The 23940-nt window shown below is 41.3% G+C and overlaps 1 protein-coding gene across 2 annotated transcripts in view; it reads left to right on the top strand.

The window, feature by feature from the left end:
• The first annotated feature begins 1604 nt into the window (after positions 1–1604).
• The window catches only part of Stard3nl (STARD3 N-terminal like), a 38768-nt gene continuing 16432 nt past the window's right edge, over positions 1605–23940 (top strand). The window contains exons 1-4 of one of the 2 annotated variants that reach the window (XM_038334056.1): positions 1624–1679; positions 16727–16777; positions 20431–20713; positions 23835–23912. In XM_038334056.1, the coding sequence (XP_038189984.1) occupies positions 20489–20713; positions 23835–23912 (303 nt within the window). In that variant the 5' untranslated portion in view covers positions 1624–1679; positions 16727–16777; positions 20431–20488. Of the gene's footprint in view, positions 1680–16726; positions 16778–20430; positions 20714–23834; positions 23913–23940 lie in introns of both variants that reach the window. The other variant, XM_038334055.1, reaches the window with a different exon arrangement.

Raw genomic sequence — 23940 nt, 5'->3', positions numbered from 1 at the left:
GTTTTTCGAGACAGGGTTTCTCTGTAGTTTTAGAGCCTGTCCTGGAACTAGCTCTTGTAGACCACGCTGGTCTCGAACTCACAGAGATTCGCCTGCCTCTGCCTCCCGAGTGCTGGGATTAAAGGCGTGCGCCACCGCCGCCCGGCTTCCTAGGTGATTTTAGATCCTGGGAAATTAATAATCAATATGGGCATCAAAGTAAAAAAGACACTTGGAGAAATGGCCTATGTCTGGAAAGTCTATGATTGGGGAAAACAAATCACAGTGCCAGCACTCTCTGAACAGTGTGTACTGTTAAATTACTAGGAAGAAGACTTCTGCATTATAGCAATTACACAAGCTGCTTCACCTTGTCACCCAAATGATTTCGTACAAAATCCCTGTACTTAGTATGCGTATATACACACATCTTGTCCTCTTATTCATGCCTCTCAACTTAGATTTAAAAAAAAAATCAAAATTTGGCTGTTAAGTCTCCCCAAAGGAACGCTAGAAAGGATATTTAAATTCCATGGGAGGAAATGGATGCTGTAGCAGCACAGGGGACCTCATCAGAGGTGCCTACTGCTAGGACTGAAGAAGCATGCATCCTGAGAGCCAGTGTGTTCTCTTGTTGGTGTCTCTACCATAACCAGCACTTGGAAAGAACTAGGAAAATGCATCCACACATGTTTAAAGTAGCATTTCTCCTACTAGCAATAAAAGAAATATACTTTATATCTGAGGGCACAGAAGTGGCAAATTATACCTATTGGTTCTAAGGATTATTGTAGAGCATTTAAAATGCAATGAGGCACACTTAAGGATAAATGAAGATCAGGACGTGTTAACAAATATTTTCACAAGTCACCCATCACATAAAAATTGAGCTTTTAGTTGGTTCATAAACACAGGTTTTACCCAACTTGTAATGTTCAAAAGTTTGGCATGTATATAAATTCACTTCTGTACTTAAATATTATAGAACCAATTAAAATAACTTTATAGGAGTATTTTGATTATCAGTATTATTTTTTAGTAAACTGAGCATCTTCAGAATTGATGGGGCATTTTATCTTCCTTTACACCTTTACATTTTTGAAGGATGTAGCCGTGACATTTATTGTACAAAATATAATTATCACTTAGTGCCCAATTTCGTGTATAACAATGATCAGTAAGAAAAGGCATTACGGAGTGGGAGAGCAGAAAAAGGGCTTTCTATGTAAGTCTGGGCGAGTTGAAACTTATTGTGCTGTCCTAAGTCAGGTTCTTGGTGGACAGATCAAACCACGTTGGCATGAAATCCACCCTCAGGGTTACTTTTCACCGGCTGCAGTCTAATCCTTATAAAGCGACTAAATGAAGCCGTCTCCGGAAACCAAAGGGAAGATAAAATCTGCTACAACCTCTCACCTGTGATATGGATAGCCTAAAGGGCTCTGGAGGCTCGGCGTAGGTCCACACCCGCCCCTACCTCCTTTCTGAACCGTCTACTGGTCGTCACGAGACTGACAATTCTTCAAACCAGTCCGCCGTTTGCAGCACCTCCTCTCTAGTCCGGCGAGCGGCAGCGTCTTTGCGTGGTCGGCGTGTTGACGTCACCGGCGGGTCCCGCCCTGCAGCCCCGCCCCAGCCCGGCGGGCCTGGACCGCGGAGCCGGGTCTGCAGGCCAGCGGGTGGCTCGCGCCGCAGACGAGGTAGGCTGTTTTCCCGAGCCTTGCTGGGCAGGTCGTAGAGGTTCGGGGCTCGCAGAACCAGGGCCGTGCGACCTGTGGGTGCAAGTGCGGCGGAGTGCGGGAGGATCGTGGGCCCCGGGCCCACTCCCACACAAACCAGGAGGCGGGCGGACCAGCCTCGGCCCCGAGCCATGCACCCCTGTTAAGACCGGCTACAACAGGCTGGCAGGTTACTGTCACCAGCCTTGCTCCTGCATCCCCCCCCAAAAGCCCTGAGATAACAAAACGAAACGCAAATTAAAGCATGAGTCACGAATGTTTTAGCTCTCCGCTTTGCTCACTCATCCTCATAATGTTTTTTCTTTCTTTCTTTTTTAAAATCTCGGTATAGTTCTTTCTCTTTCTCTTTTGGTTGGAACATGAGTGGACATCTTGGAACTTTTCTTAGTGTTCTCTTAATACGGCAGTTGTAAAGGAATTTGGCTCTTTTCATAGATGGAATCACCGGATCCATCCCTTTACCCAATACTAGATTGGGTAAGATTAGTAAGACCCGACACAGTGACAGGTCTGACTTCTCAGTGCACTAGAGTTTCTCCAGCATGTCCCGTCTTTGTTTAAGGGTCCTAAACGGAATTCTCACCTTTGCTTCATCTGACCGTCATCCTCTTCTAGAGCAGGATTTGATGAAAAAGAACATTTTTTTTTGTATTATGGCTGTGTTTATGGATCAGTAAAATGCTGGATAAACATGCCCGTGAAGGGACAGTGTATACTGTGCCTTCCTTTATTTCCACTACCTGAAATCCATACATTTGTAATAATTTGTATTGTTAGGAAGAATACATTTTTCTTTGAAATCTTCCCGTTTCAAACATGGACCTTTAAAAGTTACATCATCAAATGCACCAAAGAAAGGAAATGAAAACTGCCCCAAGGACTTATCGTCTTAGGCTAGCGATTATCATTTGGATTTAATCACTAGATACTTAATATGATGAATGTCTGTCTGTGCCACATGCTGTTGGAAACGTGGTTTTAGATAGGAGCGAGTGCTAGACTGTCGAGCGGTAGGACACGTTGGTGTGGCTGCGGTGTGTAGGATCCAGGAAAATGTCCCTGAAGAGGTGATGGTCTGGATGTTTGGAGTGAGTCATGGTTAGATCAGGAAGTTGCCAGTTACAAGGCAGAGGCTGGGAAGGAAGAGGTGGCTTAGTGGCAGGGGAGTCGTATGGCTCTAAGAGGAAACGGTGGGCGAGTGAACCTTGGTTGGAGGTGGTGCTGTCAAAGGAACAGGAATCTGAGGCCTGAGTTGGAAGGGCAGACTTTCGAGGTGCTCAGACTCTTAGCAGCTTTCTGTTTATTTTGATTATGGAGAATTCATTTTGTATTTTTCTCTTTGGAGGTCCTCTCAATCAAGAATGGCCCTCTTCTCCCTAGTCCTGTATCCCACAGTTACGTTTCCTTTCCGTTGTTGCTGTGTGCAAGACTCAAATACCCTGCATATCTTCAGCTCTAGCTTTTATCTCCTTCCTAGTCTCCTAGTTGTCAATCATTTCCAATACAGTCGTGTGTGTGTGTGTGTGTGTGTGTGTGTATGTGTGTGTATGTGTGTAGTTTTTTGAGACAGGGTTTCTTTGTAGCTTTGGAGCCTGTCCTGAAACTAGCTCTTGTAGACCAGGCTGGCCTCGAACTCACAGAGATCCGCCTGCCTCTGCCTCCCGAGTGCTGGGATTAAAGACTTGTGCCACCACTGCCTGGCTTCCCATATAGTCTTTATCTGCTTTCCATTTAGAAAGCGCTGGCAGGCAGTCCTGCTCTGTCCAAACATATGCTCCGAAAGTGTAACAGCAAGTAGGTTAGCCTTTCCCATTAGAACTCGTATTAACGACTAAGGTTTGCTCTGTCCTTATTTAGTTCCTGAAGTTTCCTGGGCACGTTGCATGCATTCTGTTCCTTCAGATTTATTGCAAATACAAAACTTTTCATCAGTGATGGAAACATTCACTAAGTCACTTCAGCTAGAGTGATGAGGTCATTAGCTTTACTCCAGTCCGCTCCACATGCTCTCCCCTCTCCACCAAGCCTGTAACAGGGTCTGCGGGTTGCTGACATGTCACTGTAGAGCTCATGTAATGGACCCTTTCCATGGAGAAGGGGCTCTGTAACCGAGGTACGCAGTCTTTCCTACACTCGACGTGTACAGTGACCAAGCATACCAAATGCTCACCTCCAGATTTTCATGCCAGTATTTTATGCTGTACTTTTTCCTTCTTGAAGATCCCTTAGCAAAGAGTGTCTGCCTATATCAAAGTCAATATCTAGAAAGCATTGTTCTTAAACTCATAGAAGGCAGTTTAAAGGCTAGGACAGTGTTTTTCCTTGCACTAAAATAATCTTTTTAATTTTCTTCCCTTTTCTGAGGAAGTATATGCTAGCACTTTACATGAGCCTTTCCTTTTTGTTAGATTATCTCTCATGAGTGACTCCCAGTACAGTGGTACATATCGCTTGTGAGTGACTCCTGACAGTGGTACTTATGGCTTGTGAGTTACTCCCAGTACAGACAGTGGTACATATCGCTTATAAGTGACTCCAGACAGTGGTGCTTATGGCTTGTGAGTGACTCCAGACAGAGGTACTTATGGCTTGTGAGTGACTCCAGACAGGGGTACTTATGGCTTGTGAGTGACTCCCAGTACAGACAGTAGTACCTAGGGCTTGTGAGTGACTCCAGACAGGGGTACTTATGGCTTGTGATTGACTCCAGACAGTGGTACTGATGGATTGTGAGTGACAGTGGTATATAATTGTAACACCAACTATATGCAAAGCTCTGGAAGGAGAAATCCCAAGCTGTAGGCCAGCCTGGACAATTTAGCAAGACTCTGTCTCCTGATTAAAATAATAAGGCAGGGTTGTAGCTCAGGGAAAGAATACTTGAACAGCCCTGGATTTAAACCACAGTATATCAGAATTTTTTAAATTCAAGTTTTAATTTCAGAGATAATTGAAAGAGATAAAAGTTGCTAATAGCCGGGCGGTGGTGGCACACGCCTTTAATCCTAGCCCTTGGGAGGCAGATCTCTGTGAGTTAAAGGCCAGCCTGGTCTACGTGAGCTAGAGCTAGTTCCAGGACTGGCTCCAAAACTACAAAGAAACCCTGTCTCTGAAACAAGCCAATCAATCAACCAACCAACAAACAAAAAGTTGCTAGTAGTTTCCCAGCCTGATCTTATTCTTAGATATGAGATAATGTGGCATATTGCTGGTTCATTATTTCTGGTACCAAGTAGAGGTCTTCCCATGACTGAGGAAGTATTTGGGTTAGCTCAGTGATGTAATTCTTCTCACGCTACTTTTAAAAAGTAGAAACCAGTTTATAAACTTTATGTGGTTGAGAAACCAGTTTGTTCCGTGACTGAGAAATAGTGTAGTGTGGTCCTGCATTTTAAAAAGAGTGGTGAGGTCCTCTTACTTGATGAACTACATTAGATTAATAACAATATTATAAAAATTAAAATCAGTAGTTTAATTTGCTTTCAGGCTACCCTTTTGACCTGTTATCATAATGGAAATAGAGTTTAATGGCTTTAGAATAATATTAATAGAATTGGAGTCTTTCTTAAATGTCAGAAGATATTTACATTTATGCAAAAGAACTTTTTTGTACTCTAACCCAAAATAATTAAAACTGGACTTTAGACAAGTCTCAGTGTTTGTAAGGATACTTCTGCATCCGGTGCCCATATTCTTAAGAGATCTAGGCTGTCAAAATCAGAGCCCGCATTGTAGGCATCCAGCCTGTGCCCCAAACACGAATCCTGATGGCTTCAGTACCACTGTCCGTGCAATGGCTTTTGCAGTGTAGAGTCCTCTGGCTTTATTTTGCCATCTTTGAGAGAAGTGTTGGTGAGAGTTTCTTGGCTTTGATTCCACAGAGCTGTCTTCCTGTTCCAGCTTGAGTCTGATTTCTGTAGTCTCCAGCCAGTCCCTTTTGAGAAACTTAAATCTTTAGATGTAAATGTTTAGGTGTTGAGAGCACATTGCTCCTGTAAAAGTCATGGTAAAATAGTTAACAGTCATTAATATTGTTAATATAGGTGGAGAGCTGAGGTCCAGAGAGAGTGGCCTAGGGACTCTTGGCTATTTCCCTGGGCCTGGTGAACACTTAATGGCTTTTGTTGCACTTTAGAACTCCTGGGCAAGCTCTTTGCTCAGGACTTGATAGTTTCCTATCTTTGTGAACAGACTTAGATATGGAAGATAGTTCTTTTCCTATGAATGGAGAGCAAAGCCTCCGTTCTCACCCAGATCTTTGACTCTGGTTGTTGAAGTCTGGGGAGAGTGGTCTTCTTGGTCAGCAACTTGGTAGGGCTGCTTTTGTCCTTTGAGTTTGAAAACTCTCTTCTGTTTTCTTTCTGTTAGTCTCCCCCTCCCCCGAATGCTTTGTGACTAGTTCATCTTCACTTCATTAAATGCATGATTTGGCTTAGACCCTTTTAAGTAGAAGCAGTTACAGATTTCTGTATCTTGTGTCTCCCAGAACAATAGACTTTGAATATTGTTTATTGTTTATTATAGTATACCCTTATTTTTGTTTTAGAAAAATATATTCCATAATTCTTTGAATTAAACATTTCCTGTTTGTCAATTTGATGATGCAGAATCAGGTAATTCCAGTAACATTATTTTTTAAATTTATTTTAAATTTTTATTTTTAATTTTGTGTGTGTGTGTGTGTGTGTGTGTGTGTGTGTGTTAGGGTGTGGGCATATGCACCTGTGAGTTCAGGCACCTGCAGAGTCCAAAAGAGAGCATCAGTTCCCCTGGAGCTGGAGTTGAAGTTCTTGTTAGCCACGCCCAGCAGCACCCAATTCAGGTCTCCTGCAAGGGCATTCTGTGCTCTTAATTGCTGTGCCCCACTTCAGCTCCCAGTGAGAGCCTTCTGTTCCTGCACTGTTGTAAATTCATCAAAGGTAACAGCAGCTCTTGAAGTGTTAGAACTTTCTCCAGCACAGGTGAAATCACCAAGCCAGGACTTGCTTTGGCATTGTTGCTAGTAATTAGCACAGAAGATTTTCTGTGTCATGGGGTTATGGGGCTAGCCTTTGCACTGTAGGAGGCCCACAGCCATCTCTAGTCTCTACCCAGAGATAGACAACCCCATGGCAAATGCCCCTGGACTGGGAGCACATTCTACTCCCTAATGCCCTATTCCATAGGGAACTTCTGTTGTCTTTAATTCATTCTCCAAACCTCCCTCTAAGTTAGGTTGCAGTATTATTGTACCTACCTTGAAAAACATAGAAAAGCATAAAAAGGGCAAGTAACTTGGCCAAGGTGGCAATGCTGGGATGTAAAATGAGGCAGTGCTCTTACTCTACTGTTATGCAGCACAGCCCCTCTGCCTTACTACTGTCATTAATCTAAAGATCCCATAAGTCAGAATGAAAATTAAGTGCCAGCAAGAGCGAGCTAATGCCAGAAGTAAACACCCTGAGTGGGTGGCAAACTGGTGAGATGGAGAATATTGCCAGCTGCCTATTTTTCAAGAGAAACTAGAAACTGGGTTGTTTCATTAGTGAAAATGTTCATCTCTGCATATCGACAGTTGTTTCCCTGTTTAGGAAGTGTGTGAACCAGCAAGTAAACACAGCCTCCACAGTTAGTCTGAGGACCTTTTGGAGGTCCATGGTAGTGCTTTGCTGACCTAAGGGACTGTGCATCCACTAAGTGATGGAAGTTGGGTACACGCTGGGTGGGGGGCACAGGTGGCAGTGCGGATGGGTGAGTAAGGTATTGTTTTGTGTTCTTTTAAGGCAAGGGAATGTGGATAGTAAAGCTGGTCACCCAACATGCTCTGCCCCGAGTCTGCTCTGGTGTAGACTAAACTGCCCGCTTTTAGCTGGGACAGGTATTGTTCATAACTTCCTCTTTCATGACTTACACTCGCCCCAGTGTTTAAATAAACATCTCGTGGGCTTTGAGAACACGCGGACTCTGGAATTGAGTGCTTCCATCCTGGAGAAGTGAACCACAGCTGTACTTCACATTGTGGAGAGTCTCTTACCTGGAATTCTTGTTTACCTTTCTTTGAACAAGGAAGTTCTCTGCCAGTGTTTTAGAAACACTGTCCTCTTGGTGGCCTTTGGTGTTTGCCCTGCTGATCCTGCTCTCCTCAGCCCAGCCTTATGGGCAAGGAGCTTTCAGCTCCACGCTGTCTTTCACAGCTTTCTGACTGGTGCACACACTTCTGCTCCCGCCAAGGTTGTTTTCCTCGGCTCCCTCACCTGGGCTCCCCTGACAGAGGGTGACTCCTTGCTGCTAGACATGCTTGTGCTTCATCCATTTTAAATTTCCACTTCATTGATACTTTGAACAGCTTTTCAGGTCATTCAGAGCCGTGTTTCCTCTAAGGTTAGCCTTTTCTTGATGGCATTTCTGGTCAAAAATTGTAGATTCTCAGCCTTCTTCCTATTATATCTGTCTTATTCTTTGTTTTCAAACTACTTGTATAATTTTTCACGAGACTAGAGACAGAGTGTTTTCCATCTGACTTTACCTTACAGCACCCAGCATAATGTTGTGCATGCAGCCAGTGCAGTGAGTCTGCCCGTCTGTGTATCTGGTATGTCCCAGACATACATGCAGCAGGTGCAACAGAAAACAAGAGAGCAGCCTGCCACCTTTTGCTAATACATGCTGTAGAATGGGTGCATCTTGAGCACATTGTGATAAGTAAAAGACACTCCACACAATATACAGCACTTCAGTCATACAGAATACTCAAAACAGATGGTGTTGTCAGGGCAGGGCAAAGGGGAGGAATCGGGAGCTGCTGTGTAATTGCTATGAAATTTCCATTGGCGGTGCTGAAAATATTTTGGAACTAGAGGTGAAAATTATACAACACTGAGAATATGTTTAATACCTCTGACTTGCACACTCAATTTTTATAATTTTATATTATGTAAAGTCCACCCCAATGTTAAAAGAGAGGCTATTTAGCTCATTGTTTTGGAGGATGGAAACCCATGGTCAGGCAATCCAGAGCTCCGCCTCTGGCAAGGGTCCCTGAGTGTCTCAGCATAGCAGAGGAATAGATAGGATAAAGCTCTGTGCAGCAATCACATGGCCAGACAGTAGACCCACAGCCCACAACTTCTCTTTTGCAACCTCTTGCTTTTTCCAGAACCAGCCAGTGCCCAGGGACTGCAGTAATGCATTTCTCCAGTGAGCCCATCCCCACCAGGCCCTGCGTCTTACTGCACTGCTTTCACCGCCTGTTGCATGGCTCTCCCTCCGCCTTGAAAACCCGGAGGCCCTCAGAAGCCCTTGGGATCAGGAGACTGTTTTGAGGAGGTGGCACATGAGCTTCCTTGAGCAGTGGATAGGCTGTTGATAGTTAAGTGTTCGACAGAATGGGTCTTCTAGGTGGGGCTGAGGTATGGCGAAGGTGCAGTGCCAAACCTGTACAAGGAACTCAGAGTTGTAAGCTCAGCTGGAGTGTTGGGAAAGGGAAGCTTTGTTTCTGAGCAGAGGGAGGGAGGAGTTGCTGGGAAATTGGAAAGGCCAGGTTGTTGATTGAGTGCTGATTGAGAAGAAGTTGGGGAGAACTGATAGTGGCTGTTTTTCACTAGTGAGGATGCCAGCAGCAGAGTCAATCTTAGTATGTTTTCCTATTATAGCTGTAAATAAGACCTTACTGATGGTTAGCGACTATTCTTAGATATTTGAGAGTGTTTATAGATGGTGTGTATATGGCAGTAAAACCTTACTGATGGTTAGTGCCTATTCTTAGATATTTGGGAGTGTTTATAGGTGATGTGTGTATGTCGGTAAGACCTTACTGATGGTTAGTGTCTATTCTTAGATATTTGGGAGTGTTTATAGATGGTGTGTATATGGCAGTAAAACCTTACTGATGGTTAGTGCCTATTCTTAGATATTTGGGAGTGTTTATAGGTGATGTGTGTATGTCGGTAAGACCTTACTGATGGTTAGTGCCTATTTTTAGATATTTGGGAGTGTTTATAGATGGTGTGTATATGTTGGTAAGACCTTACTGATGGTTAGTGCCTATTCTTAGATATTTGGGAGTGTTTATAGGTGATGTGTATATGTTGGTAAGACCTTACTGATGGTTAGCGACTATTCTTAGATATTTGAGAGTGTTTGTAGATGATGTGTATATGTCAGGATCTTTGTTTAGTCACAAAATTTCGATTTTGTAATTGTTTATTTCTAAAATTACAAGATTAAATTTTCTGAGAATGTTGCTACTTTAAAGTCTTTACAGACACCTAGTAAAGTTTTAGAGGTCATGCTACAGCCCAGTGTGGTAGAGCATGCTTGTCATTCCTGCATTAGGATTCTTGGGGTAAATTAGAAGGTTCAAGGTTATCCCTGTATCAGAATGAATGAGAGAGGGGACGGGATGGAGGGAGGAAAAGAAAGAGAGAGGGAAGCAGGGAGGTGTTTTCAGCTCACTGCTTTCTTGGAATCTCAGCCTGAAGTTGCACTGCATCTCTGGCATTGTTTGTTCTTTTATGTGAGTCCATTTTCTGAAGTACAAATTAGCCTGATAAAGATGATCCTGGAAATTGTACCTGATTCTTGTCATTGGAAGACCCAGTTTCTGTGTAAGTATGAAAAAAAAAAATCTAATGAAAAAAAAAAAAGAGAAAGTAATACTTTTTCTTAAAAAAATTCTAGGTATCAGTTTAAATCTAGTTATCTAGGTATTTCAAGATTGATATCTCTAGCTCACATTCACTACTGTTGCAACTGCACATATTTATCTGTGGTAGAGATTAGAAGATTATTTTTGAAACTGTGGCCATTGTGTGTGCAAATTGCATTGTAGGAAATAACACATGCCACTTCTGCCTGTAAATCCTTTGTCAGAGATGGAAATGGCTTATCCTTTATTGACATGCTCTAGTTGGTGAAGGTGATCTCAAGTGACTTCAGTGGAATTTGATATTGTGTATTCCCAAGTATTTTTCCTTGAGTACTTCTTATGTTAGAGACACCAAAGATGCAGTGGATTGATTTGCTGTAAGTCAGAGTGACATGCTCAGCAGTTCTTACTGCACCTTCCAGAGAGAGTCCTGTGATATTAAGTGAATAGGAACTCAGCTGTCTCTGAAGAGACTTGAAGAGTGGATGGCTACTTAGGCTGCTTCTTAGAATTAAGCTGTTGTTTATACATATTAGAAAAGATAGGTCTGGGAAACATGAAGACTATGTGGGAAACCCAGTCCCGATTCTGGTCCTTGAGATGCAAGATAATTACTACAAGAGGTTCAGTTTTTAAAGTAATGCTTTTATTGTTTGAGAATTTCATAGAATGTATCTTGATCATCTTCATCCCCTTCCCCAACTCCTCTCAGATCCTCCCACTTCCCTCCTCGGCTTCTTGCCCCTCACCCTCAACATGATCCCTTTGTGATGGCCGACTACTCCTGAGTGTGAGGCGTGCCCTGGAGTGTGGTTGATATAGCAAATGTCACACCATGAAAAAAATGAAATTTCTTTCTCTAAAAAGCAATCAGATGCTAAAAGATCATCAAATAAGGATGGGACCGCATACCCACGTCCCCCCCTCTAAACTGGGATTTTATCTTGATTAAGCTTGTGTAGAATTAGTGCATATTTTCACAATCACTGTGAGTTTATATTTGTATCTTCCCTCTTCTGTCTGGAAAGACTTTCCTTGAAGTTACCACCTTTGTTCTCAAAGTCTTTCTGCTCTTTTGTCCATAATGATCCCCTTGGCCTTGAGGGGAAGAGTGAGATAGAGATGTCACATTTAGGGCTTGTGTTGGATTGCTTCTGTACCTTGACACGTAATGGAGTCATCTGGAAAGAGGGAACCTTATCTGAGAAAATGCCTCCATCAGATTGCCCTGTAGGCATGTCTGTGGAACGTTTTCTTAGTTGATGACTGATGTGGGAAGGCCTAGCCCACTGTTGGTGATGCCAACCCTGGGCAGGTGGTCCAGGGAGGTATAATGGTAGCTGAGTGTGAATTTGGAGAACAAGTCAGTCCTAAGTAGTGTTCCTCCATGCCTTCTGCTTCAGATTTTCTTTAGGTTCATGCTTGAGCTCTTGGCCTGTCCTTCCTTAGTAATAGATTGCAAATGGGGAATCGTAAGATGAAATAAACCCTTTTCCCACAAGTTGCTTTTGGTCATGGTGTTTATCACAACAAATTAATGGGCCAGAGAGATGGCGCAATGATTAAGAATTCATGTTGTTCTTCCAAAGGACCTGAGTTCAATTCCCAGTATAGTCTCATGGTTATTTTCAACCCCACCTGTGACTCCAGCTCCTGGAGGTGATCAGATGTATCCAGTCAGTGTGCACCTGCACTTACATTCACATGCCCATACACAGATCCACACACCTGCTTTAAAAACCAAATCTAAGAAAACAAACTAAGATTGGGCTGAACATTCAGTAGTCTCTTATTCTCTGCACATCAATCAATTCTGAGTCTCTCTGCATTAATTGCCATCTGATGCATGACGAAGCTTCTGTTGAAGGTTGAGCAGTGCATTGATCTGTGGCCATAGCAGTGAATCATCAGGGGGCATTTTTGTACTATTTCCATTTAGCAAAATAATAGCAGGTCTTTACTAGGTTCCTATCTAGCCACAGGTTCTTGAACATGTTGTCAGTGTCTACCTAGTCACAGGTTCTTAGCCTCATTGACAGTTATATCCAATTAGAAAAAATGGTTGGTTACTCCCATAACATGCATGCCGCTATTGCCCAGTGAGCATATGTTATCAGGCAGGACACCAGTGTAGCTTGCAGGATTCACAGCGGAGTAAGATTGCTGATTACATTTCTCCTCCAGTAGCATGCATATCATCTTCAAGAATTATGAAGCTAGCCAATAGGGATGAAGCTTCTTGTTGAGTACTAACTAAATTTTTACATGTTGTATGACTCAAGTATGTTGTATGATCAACAGTATAGTCTTATGGTCAACTTCTGGAGAGGAACAAACAGCACTGGCAATAGCCTAGAATGTCTGTGATTCAATGAGACTACTGGCCAATAACCCCAAAAGAGGTGACCCATTCATCTGAGAGATTGAGGAAAAAGAGTTTTAGGTGCTGTGTGGAGATGAAATATTTTGAGTATAATATTAGAGTCTAAGAATATTAGAGTAAGTCCATTTGAGTATTAGAAGGGCCTTTCTAGAAGAAGACAGTAGAAATGGAGGATGTACTATGAAGACCCTGTTCTGGTTATCCTGGAGTAACTGAAAGCAGCTTCTGAAAAAGGTGAGGAAGAGATCAAATAACAGTCTTGTTCCCAGAGCCTTTCTTCAGAGAGGCTTTGGCTGAAGCAGCTGTGAGTATGGCTGTAACATTCTACCCACATGGCTTAGCAGTGCTAGAGTGACTACCGAGTGTTGACCCCTGCAGGGTAGGTGAGCTGACAAGTCTTAGATGCCACCCAACAGGTCCTTGGCCACTTTGTGACATCCTGCCAGTTTGTCTGTGGAGAAAGAAAGGCACGTAGGATGATGTCTTTCAGCCGTAGCCCACCAGCATCCCCAGTGACACCAGTATTGTCCTGAGTTTGCACTGGAAGCTCCTCCTTTCTTGAGTCATCCCCTTTTTTGGTTTCTCTTTTGACCACATATAGGTTCTACTGGCAGCAGGGATCTATGGTTCAACATTTTGAACTTTTTAAATGTCTCTGCTTTTCATGCATTTCTGCATTTTCATGATGACCATGTCTCTGCTTTTCATGCATTTTCTGCATTTTCATGATGACCATGAAACCTATATGTTTGACCACCTATATGTTTGACCACATATAGGTTCTACTGGCAGCAGGGATCTATGGTTCAACATTTTGAACTTTTTAAATGTCTCTGCTTTTCATGCATTTTCTGCATTTTCATGATGACCATGGCTTGCTCACTAACATGGAAACTCTTAGTAAATTTACATAGGACCTATCCCAAAATTGTTTTCTGTTTTGCAAATAAGTTTACTTCATTAGTTTTTATTTTTTCTCATCTTTATATTCAAAGAGAGAATGTATGGAATCTTTTAGCTTCTAGTTCCCTCTATCTAGTAATATATGTATCTAGTCAGTATCTCTTCCCTGAACTTCCTCCTCATGGCTTACTTTTATTTGTTCTGAATAAATATCCTCTATGCATCCAAACAGAATGGATGTTCTGTCCCCAGTTGTCCTCCCTGTCTTCTCCATCTCAGTACACAGCAGTTCTTTTCTGTTCCCTTCTGGTTCTCATTTCAGTCCATCCTTCATATCCAACCGCCAGATAATTCTTAGCACCTCTGCTGCCATGGCCTACTCTCCTAACTCCATATTTTTTTTTCTGAGTTACTGTCATATTGTGTCTGCCGAGAGGACCCTGGATTCTGCTTCTCTTCACAGTGTACATACTTACTATACACACTGGTCATAACTGGCTTCTGGAGAACCCCTCCTATCTTATTTGGAGTGGAAGTCTTCAGAGCGGCACCTGTGGTCCCACATGCCCATGCCTTGTTTCCCTTCCCAGTTCTCGTCCTCTTGTGCTATCTCACATGCTTCAGCTGCTCTGACGTGTTGGCCACACTTCTTCCTGGGTGGCCAACCACACCCAGGGCCTTTCCTCTACCTATCTTCATCCTGATACCTGCCAGGTACTTCTCCCTTATCTTTTTCTAGTATTGCTAGGTGAACTTACTCGGTGATGTCATCATGGCCAGTTTTAGATCACGATGTTCCCAAACCCTTATCTGTTCCTTGCATCTATGATCTCTAGGAGGTGAGTCCTTCCAGTGTAGACTATGGTCTGGGCTTGTTAGTCACTGAAATCCAGGGTTCAGAGGATGGCCTGCTGGAGCTCTGGTATGCAAGTGTATTTGAGGAATGGGTGAAGTGTTCTTGGAAACATCTGGATTTTTCATGCATTATCTATCTGAAATTTATAGCACAGATTTGTATTTTGGTTCTCAGTTTAGGCCTATCTCATAAATGATGAAAATACTATCACATTCTTATCCAGTCTTTGTATCTTAATATTTGCCTCAGCATATTTGTTAACTAAAAGTTCAGTAATCTTTTTAATATTGCTAAAGGAATATTTTGTGGTCAATTATATTTATATGTACAGTCTGTAGAATAGTGTAGATACAGTAACTCCATCCTCGAAGGTGTTTTCAGCCTATATGTTGTGGAACTACTCTGAGGTAGTTTGCATGTATGATGATGCTTAGCCTCTGGGCTTCAATATTTGTATCCTCTAAGAATGAGGACATTCCATGTAACAAGTTCAAAATACTGATCAATTCTGCAACTTGCTTTTGTAGCCTTTTCTTTTTTTATTGTTCTTAAAAAATGATATTTTCTTTAAAACTCATAAAAATGTGTGTGTGTGTGTGTGTGTGTGTGTGTGTGTGTGTGTGTGTGTGTGTGTATGATCACCATGCTCTAGTGTACATGTGGAATCAGAAGACACCTTTGTGGAGCCTTTTTTCTTTCTCTACCTTTCTGAGGACCCTAGTGACTGAGCTCAGGCTGTCGTGCTTGGACTGCACGTGGTTTTATCCACTGAGCCATCTCACAGACCCTGGTTGTTTTGAAAATTGTTATTTAAGGCAGGTCACTTTTTATGTCTGCTCTTTATGTCCTTTCCCTTTTGAAGAGTATTTACACTGCTGCCTTTACTGTTTTGTTTGTATTGTTGACTGTTTTTTTTTTTTGGCCTGTGATTAATTACTTCCTTATAATTGATTGCTACCTTATAACTACATTCAGGTTAAATATTTATAGTGGGGAGTATGCTGTAATGTTTATTGCAACGCAATAAATGATATCATGTGAGCTTGTTCCAGTACCAGTCCAAGTGCTGACTGCCAAGTCTCCCCTCTATAGAAGCGTATTGTCCCCCAACAGAGCTGAACTTAATCAAGAGGTAATACTTTGAAGCTCTCTCTCGTAAGTTTAATACTTATTAGCATATACTAATGTTTCTTGCCTAAAGAACACCTGCACTGAAATTATAAACTGGCTTTTCTAATTTTCTTCCTCCTATATATTTATCTGATCTCCTGTCTACTCTTAGCTGTTTTTACAGTAGAGCCACAATCTATTAAGATTTAGGTTTTGTTTTCCAACCATGTTGTTATTAGTCATACTTACATCAATGTTCACACTGTCTCCAATTGGACAGTAGGTGGTCTTTCAAGATAGCTGCACAAAAATTTTTTAAATAGTCATGAGATTTTGTTTTTTGTATTTTCTAAGAAATCTGGATTATAAAAAAGATTGTAAAAGTGTTCACAGACTCTAATAGATGCATAGAAATTCTTTGTTATTTCAGTTGGCATACAAAATACTGGATTATATTATTACACCTCCATACATTGTTGATCTTCCTCTCCCAGCCCTTCTTGCAAGCGCCTGATGCCACACTCATGGTTTGTATTCTTCATGGGCCCATTCTCCATTTTGAATTGGGTTTGTTTTTTTTTTTTACATGATATAAGTTAGAGGTTGAAATTTATATTTTTTCCAGTTTTATATGGTTGTCCTAGCATACTTTTCTGAAAACAAGCTTTATTTCTTCATTCCATTGCTTTGATATCTTAATCAACAGTCAAATGCCAATATATATATACATCTATATGGGGCCCAACTATATCTCATGATCTATTATTTATTTATCTTTAACATAGTGACATACTGTTCTGATTGATGAAGCTTTATGGAAAACCTTTAAGAAACACAGCCTTCTAGTTTGGTTCTATTTCAAGATTTCCTTAGGCATTATCATCTTTGCATTTTTTTATAAAAAAATCTTTAAAATTTTTTCTTTTAGTTTTTGAGATTGTATCCCTTCCCTTTCCTACCTGTAAACCTTTCCTCTTTTTCAAATTTATGATTTTTCATTAGTTTTTGTTACATATGTATATATATATACATATTTCTAGATACATAAACATATGTGTGTTTGTGTATTTCTAAATATATAAACAGAACATGCTCAGTCTGTATAACATTATTTGTATGTATATTTTCAGGGGTCACCATTTTGTTTTGATACCCAGTTGGTGTACTATTCCCTGGAGAAGGTTAGTCTTCTGCTCTCAACAGTCTTTAGTTTCCTATATTTCTTTGTGTAGGGTTGAGTCCTCATGGGCTTTCCCCATCCATGCTATCCATGTTGGCATGTCCATTGTTATTGTCCTTATTCGCCTCAAGGTAGTCAGAGTCATGAGACTTTGTGGCTGTAGCTTCTGACGTTCATGGGGGCCACCATCTCACAGCAATCCCTTGATCCTCAGCCTCCTACAATCTTTCTTGCCCCTCTTTAGCATTGGTCCCTGAGAGTGTTTTGTATCCACTGGGACTGGGGCCACAACTCTGCATTGTAATTGGTTGTGGTTTTCAGCAGTGGTCTCTATCTGTTGCAAAGATGTAACATGAGGGCCAGCTGTGGGGATTTCCGTACCGCCCAGTACCTGACAGCCGGCAAGCCACAAAGAAAATCACACAGAGGTCTCCATAAGATTATAAACTGATTGGCCCATTAGCTCATGCTTCTTATTACCTCTTATCACTTATATTAACCCATTGTTCTTATCTATGCTAGCCAAATGGCTCAGTACCTTTTCTAGCTGGGCAGCTCACATGTTGCTTCTTCGGTGGTCTGGGCTGGACTGTGAGGAATGGGCTTCCTCCTTCCCAGCATTCTCCTGTTCTACTTCCTATCTGGTTTACCCACCTATACTTCCTGCCTGGCCAATCAGCGTTTATTTAAAATATGATTGGCAGAATACAGACAATTCTCCCTCACCACAAAGAGATGTTTCCTTGGTGAGGGGAGCACGTGTCTGCTGGAGTTGTGTCTTTATTAGATAGGATCACCATGTTTAACGCATGTATCAACAGAATAACCTGGAAGGAAATGTAGATGCTCACATGGTTTTGCTGTCCCCTGAATCAGAATAGCCATTTGAAATTGACATTCGTCATTTAACCTGTTCACAGTTTACAGACATTGACACTGTCACTTCATGTCTCAGCCAGATCTCCCTTGAGAAGAAACCATTAACCCTTTCTGGGGAAAAAAAGTGCAATAAAGCAAAGCAAATATTTCAGCTTTGTAAACCATAGATTTTCTTCTGCAGATGTTCGTTGTTCATTCCTGGTGTTACAGTATCCAAGACAGTACATATAGAATAGCAGAATTCTAGTAAAACTTTCAGAAATGTGATTTGTCTGACTTAATGAGAGCAAAAATAGCGAGTATAGAGACTTTAAATGTGTGGATATGGTCTGCCTGGTCTCTTATGCTTCTTCATCTTTCATGACAAGAAAATGCCTATGGTTTATGTGGTCTAAGGAGATGGCAGACAGGGCAAACCTAGCTCTAACATAGTGTGAAATCAAGGTGTGTGAGGCAGAGTTGCTTAGCTGTGAATTTGACCTGTGAACTTCAGAATGAATAAAGGTTGTTTTAAGTTTTATATAATTAAGATTGCTCAGCCAATAGTAGGATGTTGTTGACCCAAATGACATGGAAAATACACAAATATTTTCAAATTTTAAAGCATTGCTTTCTTTTTACAACACGCTGAAGTTGATTCCTACAGAGATTCCCAGAATGTTTTTGCTGATTTGCTGATTCTGAGGAGAAAAGTAACCCAAACACCGTGAACTAATATCACCCAATTTGGAGGAACATGAAAGAGGGCTGTGGAGATTCTTGGCTGATTCTGTTCTAAATCCTAACAGCATGATATGTGATCACAGTTCCTCCTGTTTTAAACAAACTGTGTAAAAAGTACATTTGAAAACTGAGGCAAAAGTAAAAGGAGAAAAATAAAATCTCCTCACTTATATATCAGATTTTCTAGAATCTTATATGTCATGAATACATCTTTTTAAGAAAATTAATTTTATAGTATATATATATACATGTATGTGCTTCATTTAGCATTAGAGTTTTATTATAGTTATTATAATCTAAGCACTGTCATAACTTATTATAAAGGCTTGATAAAGGATCCCTTTGAATCAGTCTTCCATGGCTATTCCAGGAATATCCTTATCTGCTTGTTCCTTTTATTAGATAGCAGGTTAAATTTCTGACTGAAACTATTACAAATATTTATTTTATGATTAAAAAATTTTAATGGAAATTTTATTGAAAGGCTACACATACATGTACATGAATGTAAAACTACCAAATGAACACAGGGTCAAAAGGTAGAACTTTACCAAGTTCCCTAGACACAACGCTGCTTTGAGCCTCCGGTCACCAGCTCTTCCTTCAAGGCAACTACTAACTGACCTCTAGTGCAATAGATTAGCTTTCCATTAAATGTCTGTGGTTTGCTTAATCTCCTTTAAACCTCTGAAAGTAGAGTTACTATAGCAAGAAGTATATTGTAAGATACCAGTTCATATTATTAAATTGCTTTAAAAAACAGTGCTATATCGTGCCAGCACGTGATACAAATGTATGGAGAGGACGTCTGTGCCTGAGTGTGGGGAAGTGGAGAGCAGCGACAGGTGGAAGGGGAGAGAATGCGGGGAGCAAGTAAGACAGAATGAGACCACACTGCGTGGGGGGATCTTAGCAATCTGTTTAAGTTCTCTTTCTTCCTAAAAATGATCTTGGCCTGAATGCTGCCTGTCAGTCGTGTGACAATTAGAAAAGTGAACATATGAATGGACACAGTACCTCCCCGCTTTCTGTCCACATTCATGATCAAAGCAAAACATGAGTATCAGCGGGGCCTAAAGCACAAGCATAGCCCTCCCACAGGGAGGTACCCCTGGATGGGAAGCTGGGGTGCCCGGCAGTGCAGCCACCCACTGTTTCCATTCCGTGACCTCACCCCATCTCTGTGGACTCTGCTCATTTAGATGACTCCTCTGCAGTCTGATTCTAGAATGAGTCACTCCAGGTGTTGGGGAACCCCGATGTGGAATCATAACTTATGTAATTATCAATCTGGTGTCTGTATAGTGCTTGACTTTGGGGGATATAAATCCTACCTTCCTAAGAAGATGCCCAGAAAAACATACTTGTTTATGAAGAGGTGATGGGGAAATGCCAAATTTTTTTTTTATTTTTTTTAAATATTTTTAAATATTTTTTATTTATTATGTATACAGTATTCTATCTGTGTGTATGCCTGCAGGCCATAAGAGGGCACCAGACCCCATTACAGATGGTTGTGAGCCACCATGTGGTTGCTGGGAATTGAACTCAGGACCTTTGGAAGAGCAGGCAATGCTCTTAACCGCTGAGCCATCTCTCCAGCCCCAATGCCAAATTTAATGATGTCTATATGGTAGAAAACAATTCCTCACTGGGAGCTATGTTATAGTTAGTTTCTGTGTTCTGCTTCCACCATCTGGCCCATGGGTGATAACAAGACCATGGCGTTTTATCTACTGGTGTGACAAGAGAGCTAGCTCCAGGTTCCGGAAAATGCTTTGGCATTTGTGCTTAATACCCCGTCTTCATCATGTCCTACTGTAACCTTGTTTTCTCCTTTATGGCCATTCTTTTCTAAAGCAGCCACTTAGTAATGTTGAGTACAAGTGTTGCTTCTTATTTTGCTTCCTCTTTTCTTCTCTCTCCAAACATAAGTGTCTTATGACAAAGCACTGTGGCTCAGTTAGACTGAAATCTCCCAGGGGTGAGGGTAGCCTGCTAGTATGACACCAGTATGGCTTTAATATGGATTTTCTCTTTTGTTCTCTGCAGGTTGCTTCTCACTAGGGATGGTGGAGTTGAATGGAGACTCCTTCAATCCTCCTCCAGGATGAACCACCTGCCAGAAGACATGGAAAATGCTCTGACTGGGAGCCAGAGCTCACACGCTTCTCTGCGTGACGTCCATTCCATCAACCCCGCGCAGCTCATGGCTAGGATTGAGTCCTATGAAGGAAGGGAGAAGAAGGGGATATCTGACGTCAGGAGGACTTTCTGCCTGTTTGTCACCTTTGACCTCTTATTTGTAACATTACTGTGGATAATAGAGCTAAATGTAAGTTGATTTTCTTCATAACTACTTGTTTCCAGAGGTACAAATATTTACATTTTTTTTACTCATCCTTTTTGTCTTATTTAGTGAATTCCATCATTTTTCAAATGATGCAGTATAACCTAGCTCCAGCTGACTTAATCTTTTCCTTTTAGTGTTAGTGTAAACACACCTGGCGAACTTCAAATTCACTTCCTCTGGGATTATGAAATTTGAGTTCTTGGTGCTTATCTTAGTAATAGAGAGCTAGAGGTCGCACAGCCTGTAGGACAGATTCAGCTGTCTGTAGGAAGCTTCGCCGGGACACAGCTCTGCTTGTTGTGCACAGGCTTGTTATCCACGTCTGTGCTCTGGCTTGAGTAGTGGAGGAAAACCTGACTCAAGGCAAAACGACTATTTCCTGGGCCTTTTTACGTGAAAATTTACCAGGTCTTCATCTTAAAATCAATTCAAAATGTTGGGCGTGGAGAGATGGCTCAGGGGTTAGGAGCACTGACTGCTCCTCCAGAGGACCCGGGTTCTATTCTGAGCACCAACATGATGGCCCACACATCTGTTAGCACCAGTCCCAGGGGATCCAGTGCCCTCTTCTGGCCTCTAAGGGCACTAGGCAAACACATGGTGCAAAACATATATTCTGGCAACAAAACACCCATACACATAAGATAATTTTTAATATTAAAATATAAGCATAAAATGCTTCTGAAACATGCATTCTTTATTATGTCTGCTCTTTAATTCACTTGTTTAAGATTTTGCAAAAGAGATTACTTCTTCATATTTTATTGAACAAGTTCTAGAATAATTTGGAGAACTATGCAATTATGTCAGCCATTAATTATCAAATATAAATATAATTCAAATTTTAACATATATTGTTTTAAAATTCTCTAGTCCTACATTAATAAAATTAAAGCAAACAGGTGAGAGTTATTGTACTACCACACTTGTCTAAGCCAGGTGCTGTTATTCTTACAGCCTTGGGTCTGGCTGCTTGTGTCGTCCACTCCTCACCTGAGCCCTTCCGGAAGATACGCCTTGTGCACACACCGTCTCCCTTATTTGTCAGTGGTTCATTTCATTCCTCCCATTCTGGCCTCCTGTTCACACCGGAACAGACTATGTCTCACCCTAAGACCGCTATAGAAGTATTCCTTCTGCATAAACTGATTAATTTCCTGAATCCTCTTGGAGATTGTGAGAATCTGTCGTGCTGGTGTCAGTGTAACTGTCACCATTATTCTGTCTGTCCTGCCTCTGTCTTGAATCTGTGTGTTGTGATTCTTTGTTGTTGATATCTTTTACACACTGGCAAGCTCCTGAAGACAGACATTGTTTTACTTTCTGAAGTATTTCCTGTATCTGAAACAATGCTGGGCATGCAGTAGGTTCCTGGCAGATACTTTGTGAATGAGTGAAGATCATTGTAGCAGTGGTGAGCAGCTGGATTAAGCTAAAGGCAAGTTGGCAGCAAGCACACAGTCAGAAGCGGTGGCAAGTTGTTGAAAGTCCATTTGTATCCACCCCGGTGTTTCAGACCACTTGTTAATGGAACCCAAAACAGTATAGACACACTGTCCCTTACCCAAGGTGTTTGGGCTCAGAAGTGCTTCAGACTCCAGATTTTGAGGGTATTAGAATATTTACATAGATATAGCAGGATATCTTGGGAATGAGACCCAATGTGACAACAAATTTACTTATTTATACTTTATTCACATAGTCTGATGACCAGGCTACACCCTTCAGTGGACATGAAGTTGAACTGAAACTCTTCATATGAGGTCAGGTGTGTAAATTCCCACTTGCAGGATGTGTGTACTTAGGCAACCTCAGGTTTTGAAGTAGTTCAGTTTTCAGATGTGTGGGTAAGGGATGCTCAGTTTATTCTAGAAAGATGATTGGAAAGATATTTGAACTGTAGCTGGCCTTCCTGAGAACCCTGAGCCAAAGATTGTTAAATAAGAATTTAAAGTACATGTTTGGATCACAGACATAAATGGTAAGAATTCTGCTTGTAGGCAACAGAGAGTCAAGATAAAGTGCACCAGGATAGCAAAGAGAAGCTTTTCCCCCTGACCAGTGTGCACCCAGGAAACAGAAGCAGGAGGGAGATGTCTGTGCTTGAGAACCTTCTTTGCTTGGGCCGCTGGAAGTAACTATTCTTTCAATATTCTGGGCGGCAACTTTCTGTAGTTTGCAGAGCACAGCGTGAGGTTAGGTGACTACTTGCATATGACTTCTCTTTTCTTCTACGCTTCATGTGTGCAGATCAGTAACCCGTTAGGTCTATAGCTGATCCGTACTTGTCACTCAGAGTTCTAAACGCCTCTTGAGTTGTAAGGCACAGAATAGTGGTCATGTTTTGCCTCTGTTTTTGTAGCAAATGCAAGTCAGTGGAATAATTAAGCTCCTGCCCTTTTTTTGTGACCATTTATTTCTATTCCAAGTTGAACAATTTTGGAACCTTGTGAAACAGTTCTTCATTAATTCCCCCTCTTACCCAGCTGCCTGTTTAATTGTTCTACCCCTTTTTCATACTCTCTGTCCTTAAGACTGCATTTGTAATCAGAAATTTATTGACCAGCTGAGCCACAGCTCAAGGCTATAGAAAGCCAGCTTGGGCTGCATAAATGGCCTGGAATATGTCTCCTACATGATTATTACCTTAAATATTGCTCTGTATAGTTTGATCTGTATAATTCTTTATTTGACCATTTAAAATTCAATTTGGTAGTATGAATAACAAATAAAAGTTTATCCTGTTGGATTTTATTGTCCTCATTCAATATAACTGTGTTATACATGATTGTAGATCAAATCCGTTTCTTTTTTTAATACAAGAAAATCTATGAGTGTCAAATTTTTAAATGTCAAGAGAAATTAAAACCAGCCACAGAAAATGTTTGCACATATGACCTGTGTCCTGGCATCTGGCCTTGGGGATGGTTACTGTGAGATTAGGGTCCCTGGCTCTTCCAAGAAATCTTTGAAGACAAATCAATTGATAGATTTTTTTGTTTCGTCTTTGAATATTTCTGGGTTCCAAGAAGGTTTGCAAGGAAGTATATAGAAACTTTATATTTATTCTCATTCACTTCTCTCATCATTTGGCTTCTCCTAGGTGAATGGAGGCATCGAGAACACACTGAAGAGGGAAGTGATTCATTATGACTACTACTCTTCTTACTTTGATATATTTGTGAGTGCTTTTATATCTTAATTCAGAT

The sequence above is a fragment of the Arvicola amphibius genome, chromosome 6, assembly GCF_903992535.2.
Source record: "Arvicola amphibius chromosome 6, mArvAmp1.2, whole genome shotgun sequence".
In the NCBI taxonomy this organism is placed as follows: Eukaryota; Metazoa; Chordata; class Mammalia; order Rodentia; family Cricetidae; genus Arvicola; species Arvicola amphibius.
The sequence above is the reverse complement of the archived record's forward strand: the minus strand, read 5'-3'. Positions and strand labels throughout refer to the sequence as shown.